We start from the raw sequence: 22,030 nt of genomic DNA, 5'->3' as shown, positions 1-22,030 counted from the left end.
CGGAGTCCTTCCATTAGCAGTAGAACTAGACACTGCACTGACATATGCTTAGAGACTGATAAAGCATCACAATGGCTGAGAATTCCCCTCACTAATGGTTGCACTTATGTTAGTAGCAGCCAAAAAACTAGCACCCAGTGATACGTGAAAGGGATGCAGTCAGCAAAAACTCATATTTAAAACCCTTATTTTTGTTACTAGCCTCACTTGGATTACTAACTCGATTTTAAACACCTGGTTTGTTTTACACCACTTACGTTGTTTATTTTCTCCAATTGTCTTATGGCTGGATGACCGAAAGAAACTAATCAGTTTCACTTTTATGTACATCTTCATTTTCTGGTTCTCCTGACCTAGTACAAGGAATCAATTGCAGGAGACAGTGGTTTTTGTTTTTTTTGTTTTTTCATAGCACTGAAGACAAACAATATTCATATTATCTTTTGTAAAACCTTTAACAATATAAACCTGGGAACTAAAACTAGTAAATGTCTGTCCATTTGCTAACATAGTATTATTGATTCTCCTAGTTCCTTGATATTACAAGGATGGGTGACTGAGGAGATGTCACTCCTGCTTTTTCTGAAGAAGATTAAGGAATTGTCTACCTGTGTGGAAAGAGTTCCAGCAGTGCTCTGCCCCATACTGTCTGTCTGTCTCGCACAGCAAATGCATGAGAACTCTCTTCACTGATGCGGCAGGTGGAACAGAATCAGTTGGCCACAAATAGGAAAACAGTCTGACTTGTATACAAATCCCAGACTTCATCAGATAAAGATGGCTCATTTACGGTACTTGGAAAGCTGAAAGGACTAGGGCATCTGCCCATTCATCAGCTTCCACCCAACTCATTCAGTTTTTATTTCAAAAGGGATTTTGCATATCTAGCACTCCTTCCCTCACAGTGGCTAATCTTTCTAGAACCCACACCCCTTTGGAGTCCAGGAGTTGTCCTTTCCCTAAATAATAAAGCAAAATATGTTTCTAATGGTGATAACTATAGTTCCATTATTCTCCAAAGAGGCTGACTAGATAGATTGTGTGTTTGTACCAAAGAGTGGAATGGATAAAATTTGCACCTTCTTTCTTGGACCTTGGATGCCTTACAAAGACCAGCATCCCTGTAAACAATTGGTTTTGGCAGGTGTCAGTCAATATCCTTATCTATAGATTGTCACTCTAGGGGAAATTCAGTTCTGAGTTTTTTGGTGTGAGGTATGGGGAACTGCAATCATTGCAGGCATTTTAGAAAATGAGATATTTGTACCTAGGTTTTGAAAACTCTGTGATCCCAAGATGAAAAACTCTTATGAATACGGCATTCGTTCAAGAGTTGATTCAGCATTCCTAGGACTGACCATTTGAAACCTCTTAACCTAGCACACTTGCCAAAACCCTTCATGAATCTTCTGCTTTCTTGGTTTTAGGAGGAACCGAAGAAAGTTTGCTTCACATATGACCTTTTCCTGAATCTGGAGGGAAACCCACCCGTGAACCATCTTCGCTGCGAGAAACTGACATTCAACAACCCCACCAAGGAATTCAGACACAAACTTATTAAGGCTGGAGGGGTGAGTGCCGGAAGAATCAGGGATGCGAAGAGACTTTTAGTGAAAAGGTGTAGCCTACTAATTCTATTCTGGGGGTTCTCTCTGTACTTGAGACCCTGCTGTTTTCTGATTAACTTAGCTAGTTAGATACCCTTATTATAAACAATCTCAACTGGACCCTTGCTGCGTTTGTCTTGGGGCCAGCCCAGATTCAGGTTCTGGTGACCTAACTGAAATGCTAGCAGCTGCAAGATGTTCTTGTGTGGATCACTGATGCACTTGTATTTTCAGTATAAATTTGTCTGTACACTGTGCCAAGGCCATAAACTTGTGGCTGCAGGTATCAGTCTGTGGATGGTGACTTTTTTTTGTCCATCTGGCTGTTTTTTAGATTGTGTGAGTTCCTTTTGTGAACTGGTTGGTGTCATTAACTTCCTCCAAAAGTACCAATATATGGAAGGAGGCTCAAGAAAAAAGACATCCTACAGTGTCCCTATTCCTCTTTCCCACAAGCAGGCTTAGTAGTTGGCACTTCTGTCAGTAAGTGTTCCCTATTCCTGGCATCAGCTGCCTATCACATAGGAAGCAGAACCAGGGAGAAGTTCTGGGTGCCAGATTGTTTAAAGCAGGGCTAAGAGGAGAACACGCCTCTGCATGTGAGAAAACATTCTCTCTCTGCACATGCTGGTGGGGGCCACCGGTTGCGGAGGAGAGAGGAACCATTTCATCATGTCTGCTTTCTTAAAGCTGGTATGTCTGCGGAGAGATTAGAAACATAAAGTTGGAGAAATAGAGACTGAATTAGAATGAAAGGAAAAGAGAAGAAGGAAATGGAGAGAGACACTAAATGCCAGGAGAAGCAGAAAATGAAGGAAACTGAGTTAAAGGAAAATAGGAAATATGGGGGATCGAGTTTATGTGATGGAGAATGGAGGCAAATAGTGGTAAAAAGAAGTGAAAGCAGGTGAGAAAGGAAAAAGTGGAAGTAAATAGTAAAAGTAAAGTTATGGAGAAAAGGCTAGATAGAGCCTTGAAAAGCTGCAATAATGAAGACCTGGGAAGCCACAGTGGGTTCTGTGGAAATTGGTACCGAAGAATCATTCACTGGATATTGCCAAATAGTTGTATAAGGTCTACGCAAGTTACCTTGGCCCACATTCCCTGTGAGATCTGGCAAATTTGCAGTCAGGGTTCTAATAATTGACAGTAAGTCTTTCCCTTAGTCTTTTTCAGCTAAGGTTGTAATTTGACAGGGTTTTAGGCTACACCTGATGTATGACTCCAGTCCAGTCAAGCACCTTACTATTCCAGGTATTCCTAAATTAATTGCAAAAAGGTTGTCTACCTAAAACCATCTTTCTGGCCTGGGATGGTAGAAATAGTCTTGTTCCATGAGGAAGTTTGTAAGCAGAAGATCCCAGAAGTGGAACTATTAATTTACTTGACTAAATTCTAAGTCAGTCTATCCAGAACTTCCCCACAAGTCCCACATCCTCCTGCAATGAGGATGAAGAGGAAGAGGCTTATTTCAGCCATAGGATGGTGCTGAGCACTATTTGCTTTTTGCCATTTGTACTTTTTAGGATTTTAGTCATGCATTTTTCTTGCACATCTCTAGGATCATCAGATATTGGAGTAACATCATATTTGGGCCATTAGTTAGAAACTGGGTAGATCAGCTGTGAGTCACGTCTGATATGACACATCAAAAATCTTATTGGTCCCATAGCTCATTGGCAAAAAATGTGGAAGAGATTTCTTTCAGCCCCAAATTCTCAGGGGAATTACTTTATCTACATAGAGAGGAACCTAGAGACATTCTGGCCTCTCATAGCTGTCCACATGTTGCGCTTCTGATCTTGCCAATAAATTGTTTTTCATAGATGTTTTTTAGCTGAAAGAATCAAACTATCTCATATTCTGTGAAATCTTGCTCTCCCTGACCCCCAAACTGTTTAGGGCATAAGAGAGGCTGGTGCATTTTACTCTTGGTGTCTCCAGCCTCTCTTGGTCATAGCCACAGTTATGCATCCTACTTTTACATAGGGTGTGGAAGTTCCCCTTGGTGGAGCTGAAACTTGGCATTGCATCTTAGCTCTCTAACTCATCTGTTTGAATGTTCTCTATTTAAACATTGTCATTGGAGCTGGGAATCTTAACTGGAATTATTCAGGAGATATCTTACATCTTTAAAGGGCAAAAAGACCTAAATAATGGTAGCCAGAAATGATCAAAAGTCACTTGCTGAAGAGTAATTATGTTAAGAGTCGGCATTTCTCCTTACTTGTATATCATTTCTCTTCTTTATTACTAGGTGATGGTAATGCCAGAAGGAGCAGAAACGGTGTCCAGGCCAAGTCCTGACTACCCTATGTTACCCACAATACCGCTCTCTGCCTTCTCTGATCCCAAGAAGACCAAACCATCCCATGGGTCAAAGGTCAGTGAGGTTGCTGCATTTATTTTGGAGCATTGGAGTACAGGGCTCTGTTGCTGGAAATGCACCCAAAAATGAAGTTTCCTCTGTAGTAACTAATTCTGGTTACTTACTCTGAGCATCTGGGATTTCTTCTAGTGTCTCCGGCAATTTGTGGTGTTTGCTCTATAGGATTCCCTTCCAAGCAACAGCATTGCAATTTCCTCAGCTTTTAATGGAGGAGTGCCGCACTCTGTAACCATTGTTGTCATCCTCTGTACCTGACATGTTGAGAACCCTTTAAATGCCTCCTAGGAGCCTCGGTTTCCTTTCTAGTAGCTCACCTACACAGGCTATTATTTAATCCCTACCTAGTATAGTGACAAATGCTTTGGAAATTCATAGATGAACATGTCCCTAGTGGAGTCCCATTGAGTCCACTGCTCCTGTTTCTCTCTCTCTCTCTCTCTCTCTCAAGTCCAGAAGGCCTTTAGAATTCTTGTGACTTCCTGGCCTCTCTGAAGAGATTTTGAAAAATTAAAGCTGAGAGGATTTGTGAATATTTGTGAGCTAAGCCTACATGCTCAATTGCTAGAGCGGATGTCTTTAACTGAGGCTAGTAAAGCTTTCTTTTAAAGTCATTTCCAGTTGTTATAACTTGTTTCCGTATAACTGGATATAGAGTAATTGAATTCAACTTTTGCTCCCTGTCTCATGCAATAGCTGTGGTCAGAGTCCCTGAGGAATTCAACCTCCCAGCAGGAAGGAGAGGTTGACTAGAGAATCAAAACTTACTCTAGCGGTGTGAATGCTTGGGGTGGCCATGTAAAGAGCACAAGACGTGCTGTATCTGATCAAGCCAGTGGTTTGAAGATTTTGATATGCTGCCTGCAGCAATAACTAATTCCCAGAGGCTCCAGTAGAAGGTGAAATTCACCTTCAGCCTGAACCAGCCTAATGCAGCTGACCTTGTGTAGGTTTTTTACATAGCAAGGGCAATTCTCTCATGATCCCCACAGGCAATATTCTGTCAGTCTGCATAGCTACAAAAATTAATGTCTAAGTTCGAAAGCTTGTCTCTTTCATCAACAGAAGTTGGTCCAATAAAAGCTATTACCTCATCCACCTTGTCTCTCTAGTGACCAAGGAGTTTATTCCATGCTGTAATCCAGTCCTACTATGTTTTCTCCATTCTTCTAAAGTTATTGTATTTTGGCTGTGTCCAGGTTCTTATGGGCTGCAACAGGGAAAAATGACTTTGAATCATGTATTGCTTGTCTAATAGTGGCTGATTTGATTTTTGGACAGGTATTAGATAGAAAATGCTGAATCGGGAAGAATGACTATGGCCATGGCCACACTAACAAGCTTACAGTGGCGCAGATGTCCCAATACAGCTGTGCCGCTGTAAGATTGCTCATATAACCGCTCTATGCCGACAGGAGAGAGCTCTCCTATGGACATAGTAAAACCACCTAAACGAGCAGCGGTAGCTATGTCGGCAGGAGAGTGTCTTCCCCCGGCGTAGTGCTGTGTGCACGAGCACTTAGGCTGGCGAAATTTATGTCGCTCAGACGGGTGGTTTTTTTTCACACCCCTGAATGACATAAGTTTTGCCAACATAAGGGGTAATGTAGACATGGCCTAAATGAGAGATGCTTTCTCTGTCTCATTCCATGCAGTCATTCCATACATTCCTCTCTCTCCTGCTTCCATGATGGCAGAACAGCGTGTGCGCACTAACTGTCATCCAAAAGTGGCAAAGGAAAATGACTCCTCATTATGCATTTCTATCCCTTGAGATAGGCAGGTCCCTACTGAGGTGTGTTTTTTGTACTGCTTGTTAAGCTAAAGATCTGCTGTGGCAGGAAGCCTTGGCTGTGATACAAGTGTCAGAGGCCTCAGTCATTTTCCTAAGATCCAGCATAGTATTAGTTTAATGCTTGATAGATAAGGCATTTTTGGAGGGGGATAGTATGATCACAGCTTACCCTGGCAGGGTAAAAGATCTAATAAGTCTCTTCCATTGAATTGTTTTGTTTCTAAAATGTCTCTTTTATAAGGACAGCTTGGTATAAAAGTTCACCTTATGTTTAACACTTACATGAAGTAATATAGTCTTCACCATAGTTTGTGCAAATTTGGATTATAGTGCTGTACTGAGTTTCAGGTTTTTACGTAGCGTCTGTGTTTCTGTCCCTAAATTTTAGGATGCAAACAAGGACAGTAGTAAAGCATCCAAACCACACAAAGTAACCAAGGAGCATCGAGAGAGGCCAAGGAAAGACTCTGAGAGCAAAAACTCCTCCAAAGACCTCGAACGAGAACAAAGCAAGCCTTTGAAAGATTCCTCCAGAAAACCAGCTGAGAACAAACTGCCTAAGGACGAGAAAGCACCTCCTAAAGCTGCTTTCAAGGAACCAAAACTGGCCCTGAAGGAGACCAAACTGGAGAACACTTCTCCAAAAGGTGGACCACAGCCGGAGCCAAAATCTTCCAGCAAGAGGCCCTCCAATGTGGAGTCACCAAAGCCTAGCGCCAAAAAGCAAAAAAAGAGCAGCTCCAAAGGGGTGAAGAACATCCCAGGAACTTCTCCCCGAACCGCGTCTTCCTCATATCCAGAGAAGAAACAAACCAAGGAGAAGATGAATGCCAAAGTGGAGAAAGTAAAATCTGAAAGTGAAGCCAAGGAGATCAAAAAACCTGTGGAGATGGAGGAGTCAAATTCAGAGGATGAAACGTCTTTTAAATCAGAGGTGAGAGAGGGTTTTTCTCCTACCTGGCCTGGTGGGCATTTTGCTTGGGTTTCTTCATGGAAAAAATGCAAACTAGATATAGTCTTTGATCTAGTCTTATTTCAGAGAGGACTAGATGAAAGTGCGATAATGAACTATTAATGCGTGATAGTGGGGCCTCAGATGGAAGGGGTGAGCTGGACCCGGGGGCTAGCCTCCCCGAGCCCATGGTTCACCCACCGCCCATGTGTCTAAGTTATGGTCTGTCATTCAGATTTAGTTTCTTTGCAGTGACATTTATGGTACATGGTGCAGACCTGAATATTCCTTCAACTTCTTTGGTGATAACATCATGATTTTGTGCCCTGGTCCCAGTTAAAGAACTGAGTAAATAATTTTTCTTTTGGAAAAGCATCATAAATGTAAAAATAGAATGTAGTGACTTGTCTGAGGCTGATGGCAAGAACAGAGAATATAGTACCATTAGGCAGACCTCAGAAACACTACCTGATGCTTGCTAGCCTAGCCAGAGGACCAAACTTACTAAGTGAAGGGTTCTTCCACAGATAGGCACCTGCAGTGGCTCCAGGATCATCACAAAGCCTTGTAATAATGGGGGTGGGGGAGCGCGGCAGGGCCTTGTCCAGCCCCCATGGTGGGCGTGGAGGGGGACCTCCCAGCCCCTCTCTCCCCCAGCTCCACTCTGGCCCCCATTCTCAGCTGCTGGCCCACAGCCCCCACTCCGGGCTGCAGCTCCACTCCCTGGCCATGGCCCCTGCCCGGCCGCAACTCCGCTACCAGCCAGGGCGGGTGCAAACACACTCCATTACTGGTAAGGGGGGGAGCACAAGAAGAAAAGTTTGGGTACAGCTGCTCTACTCCCTCTTTTCCTACTGCCTCTCTCTATGAGCTAGGGTGCGATTCCCTGCTCATGTAGACATACTGGTGCTAGGTCTCATCTGAGCGAGTGTGCTAAAAATAGCTGGGGAAGCATGGGCAGCAGCGGCACAGGGCTAGCAGTACCGAGTACAAACCGGTCTGAATCCCAAAGGTATGTACTCGGCACAGCTTAGCTCATGCAGCCGCTGCCTGTGCCAGCTCATCTACATTACTATTTTTAGCACGCTAGCTCAGATGAGAGGTAGAATGAGTATATCTGTGTGAACTGGGAATCACACCCCGAGCTCATAGTGTAGATGTAGCCTTAGTAAACTGAGAGTTCCATTCTTTCATTCTCTCTCCCCTATCTTTGATGGCTGCTGGGAGAGGCGAAAAGCCACTTTCTCCCTCAAGGATGGTTGTTTACCTGTTCTGCATTGAATCACAGGAGCACTCCTCTTTTGCCCTTGGCGTGCTCAAGTGGAGTGCTCCGTTGGTGTATTCTGTGATTTGCTTTTCTACCTGTGTAATTCAGGCAGAGAGCCCTAGAGGACTGGACTATGGACAGGACGTCACGTACCCTCTTGCCAATTTGGCTGGCTGTGGCAGAGGGCATTTTTTCCAAGCCCTGCCCATTGCATATCTTTTCCTCAATACTTTGATTCAGCATTAAACTCAGGAAGGGCCTTGGATGCCTTGGTGAGAAGTGCATGGTATTTGGAAAATGGAAACAAGTGTACAAAGAGAGCGGCATTCTGAGTGTCCACTCAGTTTCCTGGTAGAATGTCCATGCACCCTGGTGCTCCGGATGAAGCTGGTATCAAAAGAACTCCCTCCTTCCTGTTTAAAATGGAGTACAAAATGGTTTAGCTTCCCTCACTGTGGCAGGACAGTGGTCTGACCCACAGCAGTACATAATACAATGCTTGGATCTAAATAAGAGTTATGATTTTAAACTCCATTGTTTTTATAACAGTCTCAATGAGAGGTGATACTTAAAAATAAACAGCTGGAGAGGGTTGTTGCTAAGTTAGCATTGGTGTTGACACTGGTCTGTAAAATAATCTGGGCCCAAATTTTGGTCCGCTTCTGGACATTTGCCAGAAGACTAAGGGCTACAGTCCATATGCACAAAATTGAGACAGGTGTAGCTATTGTTATTTTAAATATGTGGGTGCGGTTATGAAACGTGTTCTTTGGGCAGTGGAAATTGGCAAAAGTAATTCAGCCAGTCACAATTGACTTTATTCATTTGTAACTGTGATCACATTAGTTAAAATGCTCTAACTTTTTTCTCATTCTTTTATCATGGCTGTGTCAGTCATAATGTACAATATCCATCTGAGGAGGATATAGATAGAGAGGGACTTCAGGAGTGAAATGTTGACTTACCTGCCAAATAGAGATTTTTGTTTAAAAAAAAAAAAGGGGGGGGGGGGAAGCATTGTTACCCATCATCACTTATTTGTGCTTCACAAGCCCAGAAGCTTGTCTCTCTCACCAACAGAAGTTGGTCCAATACAAGATATTAACCTCACTCTCCTTGTCTCTCTGGTATCCTGGGACCAACACTGCATGCTTCACATATAGACATAAGAAATAGGATGTGGTTATAAGATCATGTGTGATATGATGTTCATGAATAATCCCTGCCATCCCAGGAAAAGACAGAAAAGACTCCAGCTAATTTGTCCTGGAGGAAGTTCTTTCCAGGCTACTCCCCGTTCCTCCCACCGTCCCAATCAACTGAGGACCCATGCCTGAAAAGGCTTACTGGTCCTGAAAGCAGTCCTGGCAGGTAGTGTGCTGAAAGGCCTTTAGCATGATTTTTATCAACCAAACCACTGGAATTACCTTTTTTAATAGTCTAAAACCTTAATCTCTGAGCTTCACAGCATTCAGAAGCTACAACACATTGGTTTCTGACTTCAGCAGTTCTTGAAACAGTGGCCACCAAAAGTGAGGGTTGTGACAAGAGAAAGCAAGACAGTCATCATGATAACCTGACTAAGCCTAATAATCTCCAGCTCTGGCTGGTCATGACTCACAACTAGAATACTGTTTTTCCAATGGAATGTGGCATTGTTTCTAGCCCAAATTGGAGTAGCTGTCCTCAAATTCTCACTAGCCACTTGGAAGAACAGTACTTTTTTGGCACCGATCTAAGATTGAACCCCTTGCCAAAGTAACTTTCAATTCCTGGCAAATCAGTATGAATGTCGGAGATTCAACGTGGGTGAGGTAAAATCTTTTCTTGGACCAACTTCTGTTGGTGAAAGAGACAAGCTTTTGAGCTACTTGAATGTTGTTATAGCCATTGAAAAATCCTTTGGGTGTAATTTTCTCATTTCTTGTGTTGATGTAACTTGTAGAAATATTAATGTGCACGGTGTGTATGAAGGGGAGGGCTTCCCCTTCCCTAGTGCCCTCAGAACGGATCCGTGCAGAGATCATCTCTCCTCCAGGGCACTGGGTCCAATCTAGGCAACTCCTTCCCTCAGCCATGTGGGCTCAGGGAAAGGAGACACGCCCAGGGTAGAGTCAGTCATCGAACCAAGCCATCAGAAGCAGCAACAGCAGCAGGTATCTGTGGTCTCTGGGACATCATCTGACCATGCCGTCTACTGTTTCCATTCTGGACACACTATCTTCTCTGCTGCTTAGCTCTGTGCTACATTCCCCTTCCCCCCCTTCTCTGAGTCACTTTGCTGAACCCTCCGTGCTTTCCTCATTACTGCTCTCTGCTTAGTATCCCTTTCCCTTTGGCTATTAATCACTTGCCTTTCCTCCTAATGCCACCACTGCCCCTTACTACAGGATATATGAGCAAATCGAGTAAAATAAACCAAGCGCCCCATAGAAATTACAAACAAGAAAAACAAATCATGGCACTAATGACATTTTCCCACCATAACGTCTTTTATTCTGGTTGGATGTTTTGTCCCTTTCTTCTATCCCTTGTCTGTTTAGATATTAAGCTCTTGGGGGCAGGGATTGCTTCTTACTGTGTGTTTGCATGTGGCACTGTGTGCCTGGCACACGTTGGTGCACCAGTCCTGTTTGGAACCTTGAGCTTCTATTGCAGGAGGGTTTTTTTGTTGCACTTCCATAATGAAGCAGCCCCAGTTGTGACTCTATAATTAAGGTTGTAAGATGATTTCCATTATCAGTCTCATATTTATTACCATAAACTGTCTGACTTTTTCTGATGAGTTGGAGGAAATATTTAATATATAGAAGTTTGGGAAAGCAATGTGTTTCTCAGGTTTCAAAATGTGTTCCAAAGTTAGTTTGTAAAATAGCATCCTAAATATGACAGGTTTCTGAGTAGCAGCCATGTTAGTCTGTATCCGCAAAAAGAACAGGAGTACTTGCGGCACCTTAGAGACTAACAAATTTATTAGAGCATAAGCTTTCGTGGACTACAGCCCACTTCTTCGGATGCATAAATATCCTAAATATCTTAGTCCAGAAGTTTCGGGTTAGTTTTATTCAGTCAACTTGAATGCAGCTAAATGCATCACATTATATTTACAAAGGCTAGGGGCAAAGTTGAGTTTCTCATTACACAAAATTGAAGCTGAGAGCTCAGTCAGTCCCTGATCATTTATAAACTCTAGTGGCTAAGCAAAAATATAAAAAAATAAAATGGTAAACTTGAAGTAAATGGGTCTTGTTCAATGAACCTATAAATTCACTGCACATCTTTTAGAATTTGTAAACTCTGAAAGTCAAATTGCTGGTGGTCTTTGTTCTGTTTGGGGCTAAAGAAATTCCAAGCTCCATTAATGGAATTTGTACATTCTGTGAGTCAAGAAGTCCCTGTTCAAGAAATCTACAAGCTTAACTGAAACAGGTATAGCTTGCAGATTCAGAAAACCTGTTCAGGTGTCAGTGTGCATGTAGAGCTACCTATGCAGTATATATAGGTTATGTACAATATGCATGTGTATAGCAGGGAATGACTATTCCATCAATGATTTTTGGAAATATAAACAATCAACATTTTAGATTGGCTACAGTGAATTGCAGGAAAATTATTCAGTCTTATTCATAATGCAAACTCTGAACTGTTTAAATGTTAAAGCTGCTAAAACACGTACTAATGAACATCTATTTTAAGAGCATGTGTAAAGGTGAAGGAGAAATCACTCCCACAGTCTGGAATGACATGAAGTGGAAATCTCAAAATAGACAAATAAGAGTTGGGTCAGATTGTTCTAAAAGTAAAGATTCCTCTCCTTCCAGACTTAATATGACATTCTTCTGTATGGGTGAGGTGTTCCAGTGACTCTGTAGACCAGTGGCTCCCAAAATATGGGGCATGTGAAGGGTACTTGGATAGGCCTCTCATTTGTTCTTGAGTCTGAGCTTTTATATAAGGAAAAAAAATTTAAAGCGGTTATGGTTGAGCAGAAAATCTTCAAAACCTGACAACAAGTGTAACATACAGTGGTGTCTGCCTGAATTTGCAAAGAGCCTGAAACAACAGTTTTGAGGTGTGAATTTCCCTATTTAAACTGGTGGGTACTAAATCAGATTACAATAATATTTCAGATGTTGACACTATTTCACTGCTCCTCTATGGAAGAGAGAAAAAGAAGTATATTATTAAGGTCTATGCCAGCATTTTCTGAAGTTGTGGGAGAGCATGGCATGAAGGACTAGCTGGGAGGCAGGGGAATGGAAGATGTAGAAGACGTGTAGGTCTTTTAACAACATGTAGCAGAGTTGCAGGGGACGATGTGTGAGATTGGCTTCATTTTTCCTTAGTGAAAGTTCAGCTTTCACAAGTTTAGGAAACTTCAAAACCATGACCTTTCTATGAATTGGGGATGCTTTATTCCAGATACACAAACCTAGATAGATAGTTAGAAACACACACAATTCCACCCTGGATGGGGTGGGGAAAGACTGCTTTAGGTGGTAAGGGAGTAGATCTCAGATGCAGCAGGTGACAGATGCTGAGGAATATTGCAGGAGGAAATTAGTCTAATCAGTTCTACAAAGACAAATATTTCACTCAGCTGTTAACTTCAGCCCAACTTTAGATTGTCCATGCTTACAATAATATGACAAGTAGAACCTCATCCCGTAGTCATAAACGCACTCCAAAAACAATCTACTTGTCTGAGAAGAGGCCATGTAATTGGAAAATAGCTTTGCCGTAGTCACCCTTTAGTCAATAGTTTGGTATTTTTGTGTGCCCAAAACTATTGACTGGATAGGTATTGGCTGAAACTAGCTTATATGAGCCCGTGTCATAAAACAGAGACCCCTTAACCTAGGGTAATTTGAAACTGTAAATGCAAGGCAAAAAGACCTTGTCATTCAGGACAAGAGCTTCCCACTGAGTGAAGCATTTTAAGCATATTTCTTTGATATTCTGCAAGGAGTAGAGTAAACTGTAGCAAAGTGGTGTGCAGAGTGTGGCTGCCTGCCTTAGTAAAGTGGGATGGACCAGGGAGACCATGTAACACCTGTGCTGTGCACTCTTCACTGGGTGCCAGTCGCCTGGGTACATTCAAGATGTTGGTTTTACCATCTATACATTTCTAAATAGCTTGTAGCCCATGTACCTCAAACAGGTTTTCCCTGTGACTCAGCACAGCTAGGGTTGCTGGGAAGTCCGGTCGAAAGGGTCCTGTACAGTGTCTGGTCAGATGTACTGACCGGACACAAAAGTCAGGTTGCCTGGGTTGGGGAGGGGTGCTGGGTCATCAACCACACTAGCCCCTACTCAGCTGGGGCCGCCTCCTACCAGCATCTCATGGGAAGGCAGGCTCTGCATCAGGGGCTGAAGCTCCTGACCCAGCCCCGGAGCAGAGGAAACCCAGCCTTGGGGAGGGGAGGGATGTGGGGAGGCTCGAGTGACGGGAGAGAAGGAAGAGGAGTGAGTGGGGTGGGGCCTCAAGGGAAGAGGAGGAGCAAGGGGGAGGTTCCAGTGCTCCTGTTATAGTGTCCGGTTTTCAGAAATTAGAAAGTTGGCAACCCTAAGCACACCTCTTTGTTTACCTGGAATGCTTCAGTTATCAGTCCCAGGGAGGCCCAAGGAAGCAGGGGGCAGTGGGAGTAGTGTGGGTTTTTGTTGTTGTCTTCTTATTCTTGGGGAAATGTTGTTTGTAAGCTGTGCAAAGTGTATCCAGCAACTGGAGTGCTGGATGCTCCCAAGTGTTTGAAATAAATGGATGCTAATGAATGACCCCCTCCCCTAAGTAGTTAGTTGTTTATGGGGCCAAGAAGGTGCGGTGCAGGGGAAGAACACCTGTTAATTGGTCAGGTACCAGAGTTATCAGGGTGGCTCCCAGTTCAAAAGCAGCACCTTGGGGAGAGTAGCAGCACTTCCTGTTCCCAGCAATCCTGAAGGAGCTCTGCTGTAGTTCTTTGGTATCTGCTTCTGCTTAATAGGTTTAAGCCTCATGGGCAAATAAGTGTCTTGTGAACTCTAACCCTTGCTGCTATATGCCAATGTATCAAATATACCCAGTGTTAAAATGTTTACTTTGCTATGGAATAAGTTGTAACTGTAGAAAGATCTTACTTAACACTTGTATTTCCCTGGTTTTGGTATGAGATACTTGAATCTCTGGCGCGCTAGATAATAAACCTACAACATAAAAATATAGAAAGAAAATGTCGTCATTGCCTTCTTTTGCTAATGTTAAAAGCTGACATGCATGTTGCCGAGTCCACAGCACGCTCCTATATAGTATTAATGTTTCCTGGTATATAAAATATATTAACCAATAGACAAGCAGGACTTTCAGACTCAGTATTCCATTGCATGAAATAATAACCATTGGCTTTCTAGGAGTATGCACAAATTAAAATGCTGTTACCTGGGAGAACTACCAAGAAATAGCACTGCATTCTGTTACATAGAGGAACGTTAAGTAAATCTAGACCCCAAATTTTACAATAATCCTTACAACAAATAATTTTAATTATCTTTTTACTTTCTGCTGTTTTGGACTAGAATACTTGATTTACCCTTGACTGCCACCTTGTGGTCTCTGGTACTAAAGAATAGGAGAGCTCTGCAAATATCTGATGCTACATGAAACACTGAATTTCCATATGTTACTAATAGCACCTATTAAAACTCCTATTTACTTGTCACAATTTTATACTGTTTGCTTCTTGTATTTCTGCTTGGAGGAGCATCAGTGAAGTTGATTTCGCCTGTTTGGTCAGTTTCATTTTCAGGTTCTCAGTGTTGGAGTGGCAAACAATTCAAGGGAATATTTAATTGTTTTCCTTGGCATTTTGTAAAGACGAAAACATTTTTATTGATCTTGGCTTTTGTTACAATTTCTGTAAAAAAAATCTAAACTGGAGCCAAATCTCAGTTTTCTTGTAAAGCAGTCACTGCTAGGAATGCTTAGTTTAAAGATGTACTGTCAGTTTAAAATATATAGTTCTAAATAGAAATATTCTTAGTTTAAAGAGCAATTTAGGGTATGAGGATTAAAGTAATTTTAAACATTTAATTTATTTTTCATGATTTATGCTAGTTGTATACTTTTTGCACTTCATCTTTCACAGTCAAAATAGACTTTGTATCCAATTTCACTTCCAGGTTGTCACATACCATTTCATGCCTTTTGAGATGGTTTGAGACTCATTAGCGAGGGTGGTGCGCATTGGAAGCTTGTGCTGCCGCTGTTTCAGCTGTCCCGGGGCTACATAATCCCAAAAACAGCCCAGAATAGGGTGACCAGAGAGCAAGTGTGAAAAATCGGGACCCTCTCTTTTTTTAAGGGGTGTGGGGTATATAGTTGGCTATATAAAACAAAACCCCTAATATTGGGACATCTGGTCACCCTAGCTAGTCCAGAACCTTTCACTAATATTAATTAATTGAAATTACATCTTTTATGTTTTTTAAAAAATTAGTGAGTAGTGCTGTAGATAAAATGATGTAGAATGGAATGATGTTCTTGATCACTGCTAGACCATGTTGCATTCTTTTCTGTGGATTGAAAGGTTAAGATTTTTTTTCTTTTCTTTTTTTTTTTTCTTTTTTTCTTTTTACCTTCTATGGGGGGTGAAGTCTGTCCACTCCAGTCCTTCCAACTCCAGTTCCAGCTCAGACTCCAGTTCTGACTCGGATTTTGAACCATCTCAGAAACACAGTCAAGGTGTGTTGCAAGAAGTGATATTCTTCAAAAACCTCGCTTGATTTGTATAAAGTGTTTTTTACCATATGTTACCATCCAGAAATTCCCAAGGGGGATATAATTGAGGCTAAGGGGGGATATGATAGAGATTTATAAAATCATGAATGATGTGGAGTAAGTGAATAGGGAAGTGTTATTTACCCCTTCACATAACACACAAACCAGAGGTCACCCAATGAAATTAATAGGCGGCAGGTTTAAAACAGAAGGAAATACTTCTTCACACAATGTCCAGTCAACCTGTGGAACTTGTTGCCAGGGATGTTGTGAAGGCCAGAAGTATAATTGAATTCAAAAAAGAATGAGATTAAATAAGTTGGATAAGTCCATGGAGGATAAATCCATCAACGGCTGTTAGCCAAGATGGTCAGGGATGAAGCCCCATGCTCTGGGTATCCTTAAGCCTTTGATTGCCGGATGATGGGATGGATCACTTGATGGTTGCCCTGTTCTGTCATTCCCTCTGAAGCATCTGGCATTGGCCACTGCTGGAAGACAGGATACAGGGCTAGATGGACCATTGGTTTGACCCAACATGGACATTCTTATGTTATCCTTTTTACACCACCATTCAACAGGCAGAAGTTAAACCTGCTTCCTAAAGACTATCTAAGGCCAAGGATGTAGCTTGATTTTGCCGAATGGAATTGATACATGTTGAATTTACTATGTGATTTTTATGCAAGGGAAAAAATAGTACACCTTTACCTCGATATAACGCTGTCCCTGGGAGTCAAAAAATCTTACCGCATTATAGGTGAAACCGCATTATATCGAACTTGCTTTGATCCACCGGCGTGCACAGCCCCGTCCCCCTGGAGCGCTGCTTTACCGCGTTATATCTGAATTCGTATTATATCGGGTCACGTTATATCGGGGTAGAGGTGTACCTTATGTATTTGCCATAAGCAAATATTTGTTGCTTCGGTAGTTAATCTCTGGGCACTGAATATCTCTAGAACTGGCTTTTTCCTGCACAATGTGTTGGCTTCTGCTTTTATTTAATCTTTTAAGATTTTTGTGATCTGTTCAGTTTAAGAGGTTTTAGTTTGTAAATTTGTTCAGTGCTGACTAAAATCTCATGGCATCACCAGGCATTTGACTTTATCCCACAAACTCAATTTGTCCCAATTAATAGAAATTAGAGATGGAAAAGGCCTATTAATTATATCAAGTTCATCCCCTTGCCAATGCAGGCGTGTTCCCTTTATTACATTTCCAGTGGTTTGTTCTGTCCAGCTTTAATTACTTGGAGATGGAGCATCCACCACTACTTTCAGCAGTCATAACAAGCACTGTGATGCCCACTTCTTGGGTGATGCTTAAAATTTGCCTGGCACACGCACTCTGAAAAGTCTGTTTTTATTTTAACATGAGCAGGGGGAGTAGGAAAAACCCTTTAACTTTTAAAAACCTTTTTATACTTCAATGTCCTTTTTCCAGTAAACTATGTTAGAAAACTGAATTTCAAACACTTCTTCAGTCTTGAGAAATACAAGCTGACATATCGTTGGATAGAACTTTAAACATGTGTGACATCTGTCTAATAAATCGTGACTCTTCTGGGTTACCTTAGGGATAAACTAAGCCAAGTTTAGTTTGTAGCAGTCAAATAAGATTCTGTAGCAATCATACTGAAGACATTTTGCATCTGCGTTAAACTGCTTTTCTCCCTTTTCCTCCCTTATCTCTAATCTTAGGCCCACTGCGCTCCATGGTAGAGGATCTACAGTCGGAGGAATCGGACGATGATGACACCTCTTCTGAGGAAGAGGCAGTCAAAGCTAACCCGGTCAGCCGGGATTCCAGGTGATAAGGGGATGAAAGATGCCTAGCCACCTCTTCATTTTGCTTATGTTTATATGTCTATGTAACGTCTATGACCATAATTTTGTACGAGAAAGGAAACGAGGGCACTGCCATGAGAGCTAGATGATCATAATGGTCCCTTCTGACCTTAAGGTCTATGAGCTAGGGTGTTTTTTTGAAGGAACAAATTCACGGAGGTTTAAAGAAGAGGGCCTTGAGGAGTATTATGTGGCTGCTAGATTCAAGGTCAACGAAGTGACTAAGGGGAATTGATATGGTAGAAAGCCCCTTAGACTTGAAAAGGAAGACGTCATTAGAGTCTTGTGGGAGCCGTTTCACTGGAATACGGAGGACAGAAGTTGAGCTGGAAGAATTAGAGGAGAGAGATGAAGGGGAGGCGGTCAGGGTGCTTGGAAATAAAGACATGAGTGACAAGACAATGAGAAATAGAGGTTGACTGAAGACGTCTGCAGAATCTAGGCTTTTTTAATGAAAGCTGCTAGTCCTCATAGTTGGGAAACCTTTAAACCTTCCAGTGTTGTCCTACTGAGGCTGCAGGCAGCCTGTGTTGTTCTTATTTGCTTTGCATTGCAGTAGCACATAGGAGCTCCAGCCATGGACAATGGCCCTGCAGTGCTAGGCACTGTACAAACAACAAAATAAACTCCCCTCTCTCTCCTTTCCCTCTAATCTCACTGGAGTGTTGATACTAAGGCCTAATATTTGTGGTGGTGTTGTAGAATTGTTGGTCCCAGGATATTAGAGAGACAAGGTGAGTGAGATAATCTTTTATTGGACCAACTTCTGTGGGTGAAAGAGACAAGATTTCGAGCCACACAGAGCTCTTCTTCAGGTTCCAAAGCCTAATGATATTTTAAGTGTCAGCACTGACTATTTAATTGCTGATGGTTTTAGTGGAGGGGATGCCGTAGAGGTAGCATGAAGCCTGTGGGCATAGGGGGGTGGCATTGGGAACTTGGAGATGCTGCAGAGAAGAAAATGCAGAAGGGATGGGGTGGGGGTATACAGATCAAAGAAGAGATGGAGTAGAAATAGTAAAGATCCCAAAGGGAAGCGTAGCTTTCCATGGAGTGATGCTGGAAATGACTAAGGTAATGAACGGATTATTAGTAGTAGTAGCAGTAGTAAATATTTATTTTTATGGTAACACACAATCAGGATTGGGGTCCCATTGGGCTGGATGTTGTAGAAACACAGAAAAGAGACCGTCTGTGGCTTGTGTGGGACTTACACCCTAAATATACCAGATGATAAACTGTCATTAACGAAGGGGGAGCGTACAGGCTTTAGAAGCACAAGCCCAGTTGACTTCCAATGGGATTTGTGCTCCTAACTTCCTTAGGTGGCTTTGAAAATCTTCTCCTAAACTTTATTATTTAACAGCATATTCTAGCCTGTGACCATGGCGGCGGCCCTGCTGTGGACTGGAAGCAGTAATTCATCCTACACTCAAACCATGACTCAGGAACCGTAATTGAATATGAAATTCATCTCTTTCCACTGAATGAGTTTGATCTGGAGGGACTAGAGAAATGGCGAGGCTGGCTGGCTGTGTAATCTCCTTACCTCAGGTTACCGATACACAGCCCTGAAGTGATTCTAATTTCTGCTGCTGATGCTCGCCGATTAGACTGTGCTCCTGCAGGACTTGGCCAAAAGCAGTTTCCTGCTTTAGTCAATGGAAATAGTTGGGTTTTGTCTGTCTCCCCTCAGGATATGCTCAGTGGTGAGCTGGAGCCGGTTCCCACCGGTTCACGGGAACCGGTTGTTAAATTTAGAAGCCCTTTTAGAACTGGTTGTCGCGGTTCTAAAAGGGCTTTTAAATTTAACAAAAGCTCCAGCAGCTCCCTGCCCTGCCTTGCTCCCGGCCCCAGCTCACCTGGCTCCGTCTCCGTCTCAGTCTCTGCCTCCTCCTGTGAAGTCTCCCCCTCCCGGCTTCCCGCGAATCAGCTTTTAGCGCGGGAAGCCTGGGAGGGCTGAGAAGGAAGCAGCAGCTTCCTGCAGGTGAGCTGGGGGGGGAGGGGGAGCGCGCGAGGAGGGCTCCAGGTGCCGCGCGGCTCCGGGTGGCCCCGGCCCTGACTCCAACTCCAGCCGGGCGGCGCAACTCTGGCCCCAACTCTGGGCCGGCCCCCGACTCCGGGCCAGCCAGCGGCTCCGGCCCCCGCCTTCAGGCCAGCCAGCGGCTCTGGGCTGGCCCACAGCTCCAGCCCCCGACTTCGGCCCGGCCTGGCCAGCGGTTCCGGCCCGGCCCCTGGCTCCGGCCTGGCCCCCGCCTTTGGGCCGGCCAGTGGCTCTAGGCTGGCCCGCGGCTCCAGTCCCCGACTTTGGCCCGGCGCCCACGGCTCCCGGCACCGACTCTGGGCAGCGCGGTAAGGGGGGCAGGAAGCAGGGAGGGGGTGTTGGATAGAGGGCGGGGGGTGTGGATTAGGGTTGGGACTCGGGGCGGTCAGAGGGCAGGGAACGGGAATTGAATGGGGGCAAGGGTCCTGGGGGGGGGGCAGTCAGGAAGGAGGAGTGTTGGATGGGGCGGCAAGGGATAGTCAGGGGCAGGGGTTCCAGGGGTGGTCAGGGGACAGGGAGAAGGGGTAGTTGGATGGGGCAGGGGTCCCGGGGAGCCATCAGCAATGAGAGGAGGGGTTGGATGGGGCAGCAGGGGACAGTTAGGGGACAGGGAAGGGGGGTGGATGGGGCAAGGGTCCCGGGGGTGGGGTGTCAAGGGATGTGGGGGGTTGGATGGGGCAGGAGTCCTGGGGGATGGGGGGGGGGCACAACCCCCTTGTGGGGTGAGGAGGAGGGAACCGGTTGTTAATATTTTGGCAGCTCATCACTGCATATGCTGCTGTAGCCAAGATCTGGAATGTCATGTTGGACACATGAAATCAAACATTTAGCCCAGTGGTTCTCAAACTTTTGTCCTGGTGACCCCTTTCACATAGCAAGTCTCTGAGTGTGACCCCCCCCCCCCTTATAAATTAAACACTTTTTCATATATTTAACACCATTATAAATGCTGGAGGCAAAGAGGGGTTTGGAGTCTGACAGCTCGTGACCCCCCATGTAATAACCTCATGACCCCCTGAAGGGTCCCGACCCCCAGTTTGAGAACCCTTGATTTAGCCCAAGCAGCAGCTATAGGTTTTGAATGGGGCCCTCTATCCACCACAAAAATATACTACTTGGATTAGCTTCTGTCTATATCATAGTGACCGAAAAGGAGTGTGGAGCTTTTTAAGGGTCTGTCATTTATAGTCAACCTGTATTTAAAAACAGTTGAAATTGTGGTGCTTTTGCATGTTTATACACTGAGGATGAGCCTTCAGTGGAAATTTCATGATTTTCCTCCTTATTCATTGTAAATGTTTAGTGCTACTTGTGTACAGTACCAACAGCATTGCAAAACCTTGAGCTTCTGTATGGGAACAAGTGCAGTAGCAGGTCATCATTTGGAATATATTATTCATTCTGAATTATATCGAAATGTGCTGGATTGGAACCGCATGTTGACCAAAACAGAACTGCAACCTAAACTACAAAATGATTATTTTTGATCCGTGTATTTCTCTTATAGCTAAATAGCAGTTTCCTAGTAACTGGTGATGTTAATTCTATGCTACTTGCTTCTCAGATTGAGTCTTAGCGACAGTGACAGTGACAACAGCGCGGACTCCTGCCTGCCAAGTCGAGAACCCCCTCCCAGTCAGAAACTACCCCCAACTAATAATAAGGTACTTGCAACGTGGGTATCGACACAATGCTCCTTTATTGGCTTTGGCTTGGATCTGCATCTCCTAAACAGACAAGACTGAACACCTTGGAAGCTTTGCCTGTGGAAGGAACTTCAGGATTAGGCCCTTGAAGGGCTCATGTTAATTGAGAGGGGGACGCTATCAACTTGACATCTAGTCAATTTCAGAGTTCAGAATTCCAGGTGCTACACCTGCTTGTGAGACTCCCTGCACATATCCCTGGTTTGACATTCACATTTTCCAACTTCTTAATTTTGTGTTCTCCCCAAGACAAACTGACTACATACAAAGTAAGCAAACTGGAAAACAGGAATAACTTTTACTCTAGTATCTTTCCATTACAGTAATCTGAAGTCAATTGTAACAGTCGTTGATAAAGTATTTTGAGTCAGAAGTGATTGGTTGTACAGTGTCTCTTTAACACAGTGAAATATGGCTCCTTGGAACTCAGTGATGCCAAGAGAACTGTGTGGTGATGAGAGTAAATTGGGTACAACCGTTCATGTGAGTTGCCAGCCAGAGATGTCAGAATTTTGGGTTGCAACCTGTCTCATTGCAGCAATGAGAAGACCGTAGTATAGTGCATGCAGTTCTTGGCATATTGCCAGCTAAAGGGCAACAAAGTGGATGGAATTCAGAAAAGAACAGATTAATTTTTTAATATTGTAAGCAAATCTCTCTGTCCCCTCAGTAA

General features: G+C 43.5%; 1 protein-coding gene across 1 annotated transcript in view; it reads left to right on the top strand.

Moving 5' to 3' along the window:
• Positions 1–22,030, top strand: part of MLLT1 (MLLT1 super elongation complex subunit) — a 47,150-nt gene that overhangs the window by 14,855 nt on the left and 10,265 nt on the right. Inside the window, exons 2-7 of the mRNA XM_034755591.1 lie at positions 1,428–1,571; positions 3,865–3,990; positions 6,177–6,722; positions 15,625–15,721; positions 17,461–17,569; positions 21,216–21,315. Coding sequence (XP_034611482.1) covers positions 1,428–1,571; positions 3,865–3,990; positions 6,177–6,722; positions 15,625–15,721; positions 17,461–17,569; positions 21,216–21,315 — 1,122 coding nt within the window. The remainder of the gene's footprint in view (positions 1–1,427; positions 1,572–3,864; positions 3,991–6,176; positions 6,723–15,624; positions 15,722–17,460; positions 17,570–21,215; positions 21,316–22,030) is intronic.

The sequence above is a fragment of the Trachemys scripta genome, chromosome 22 (assembly GCF_013100865.1).
Source record: "Trachemys scripta elegans isolate TJP31775 chromosome 22, CAS_Tse_1.0, whole genome shotgun sequence".
Taxonomy (NCBI): Eukaryota; Metazoa; Chordata; order Testudines; family Emydidae; genus Trachemys; species Trachemys scripta.
The sequence above is the reverse complement of the archived record's forward strand: the minus strand, read 5'-3'. Positions and strand labels throughout refer to the sequence as shown.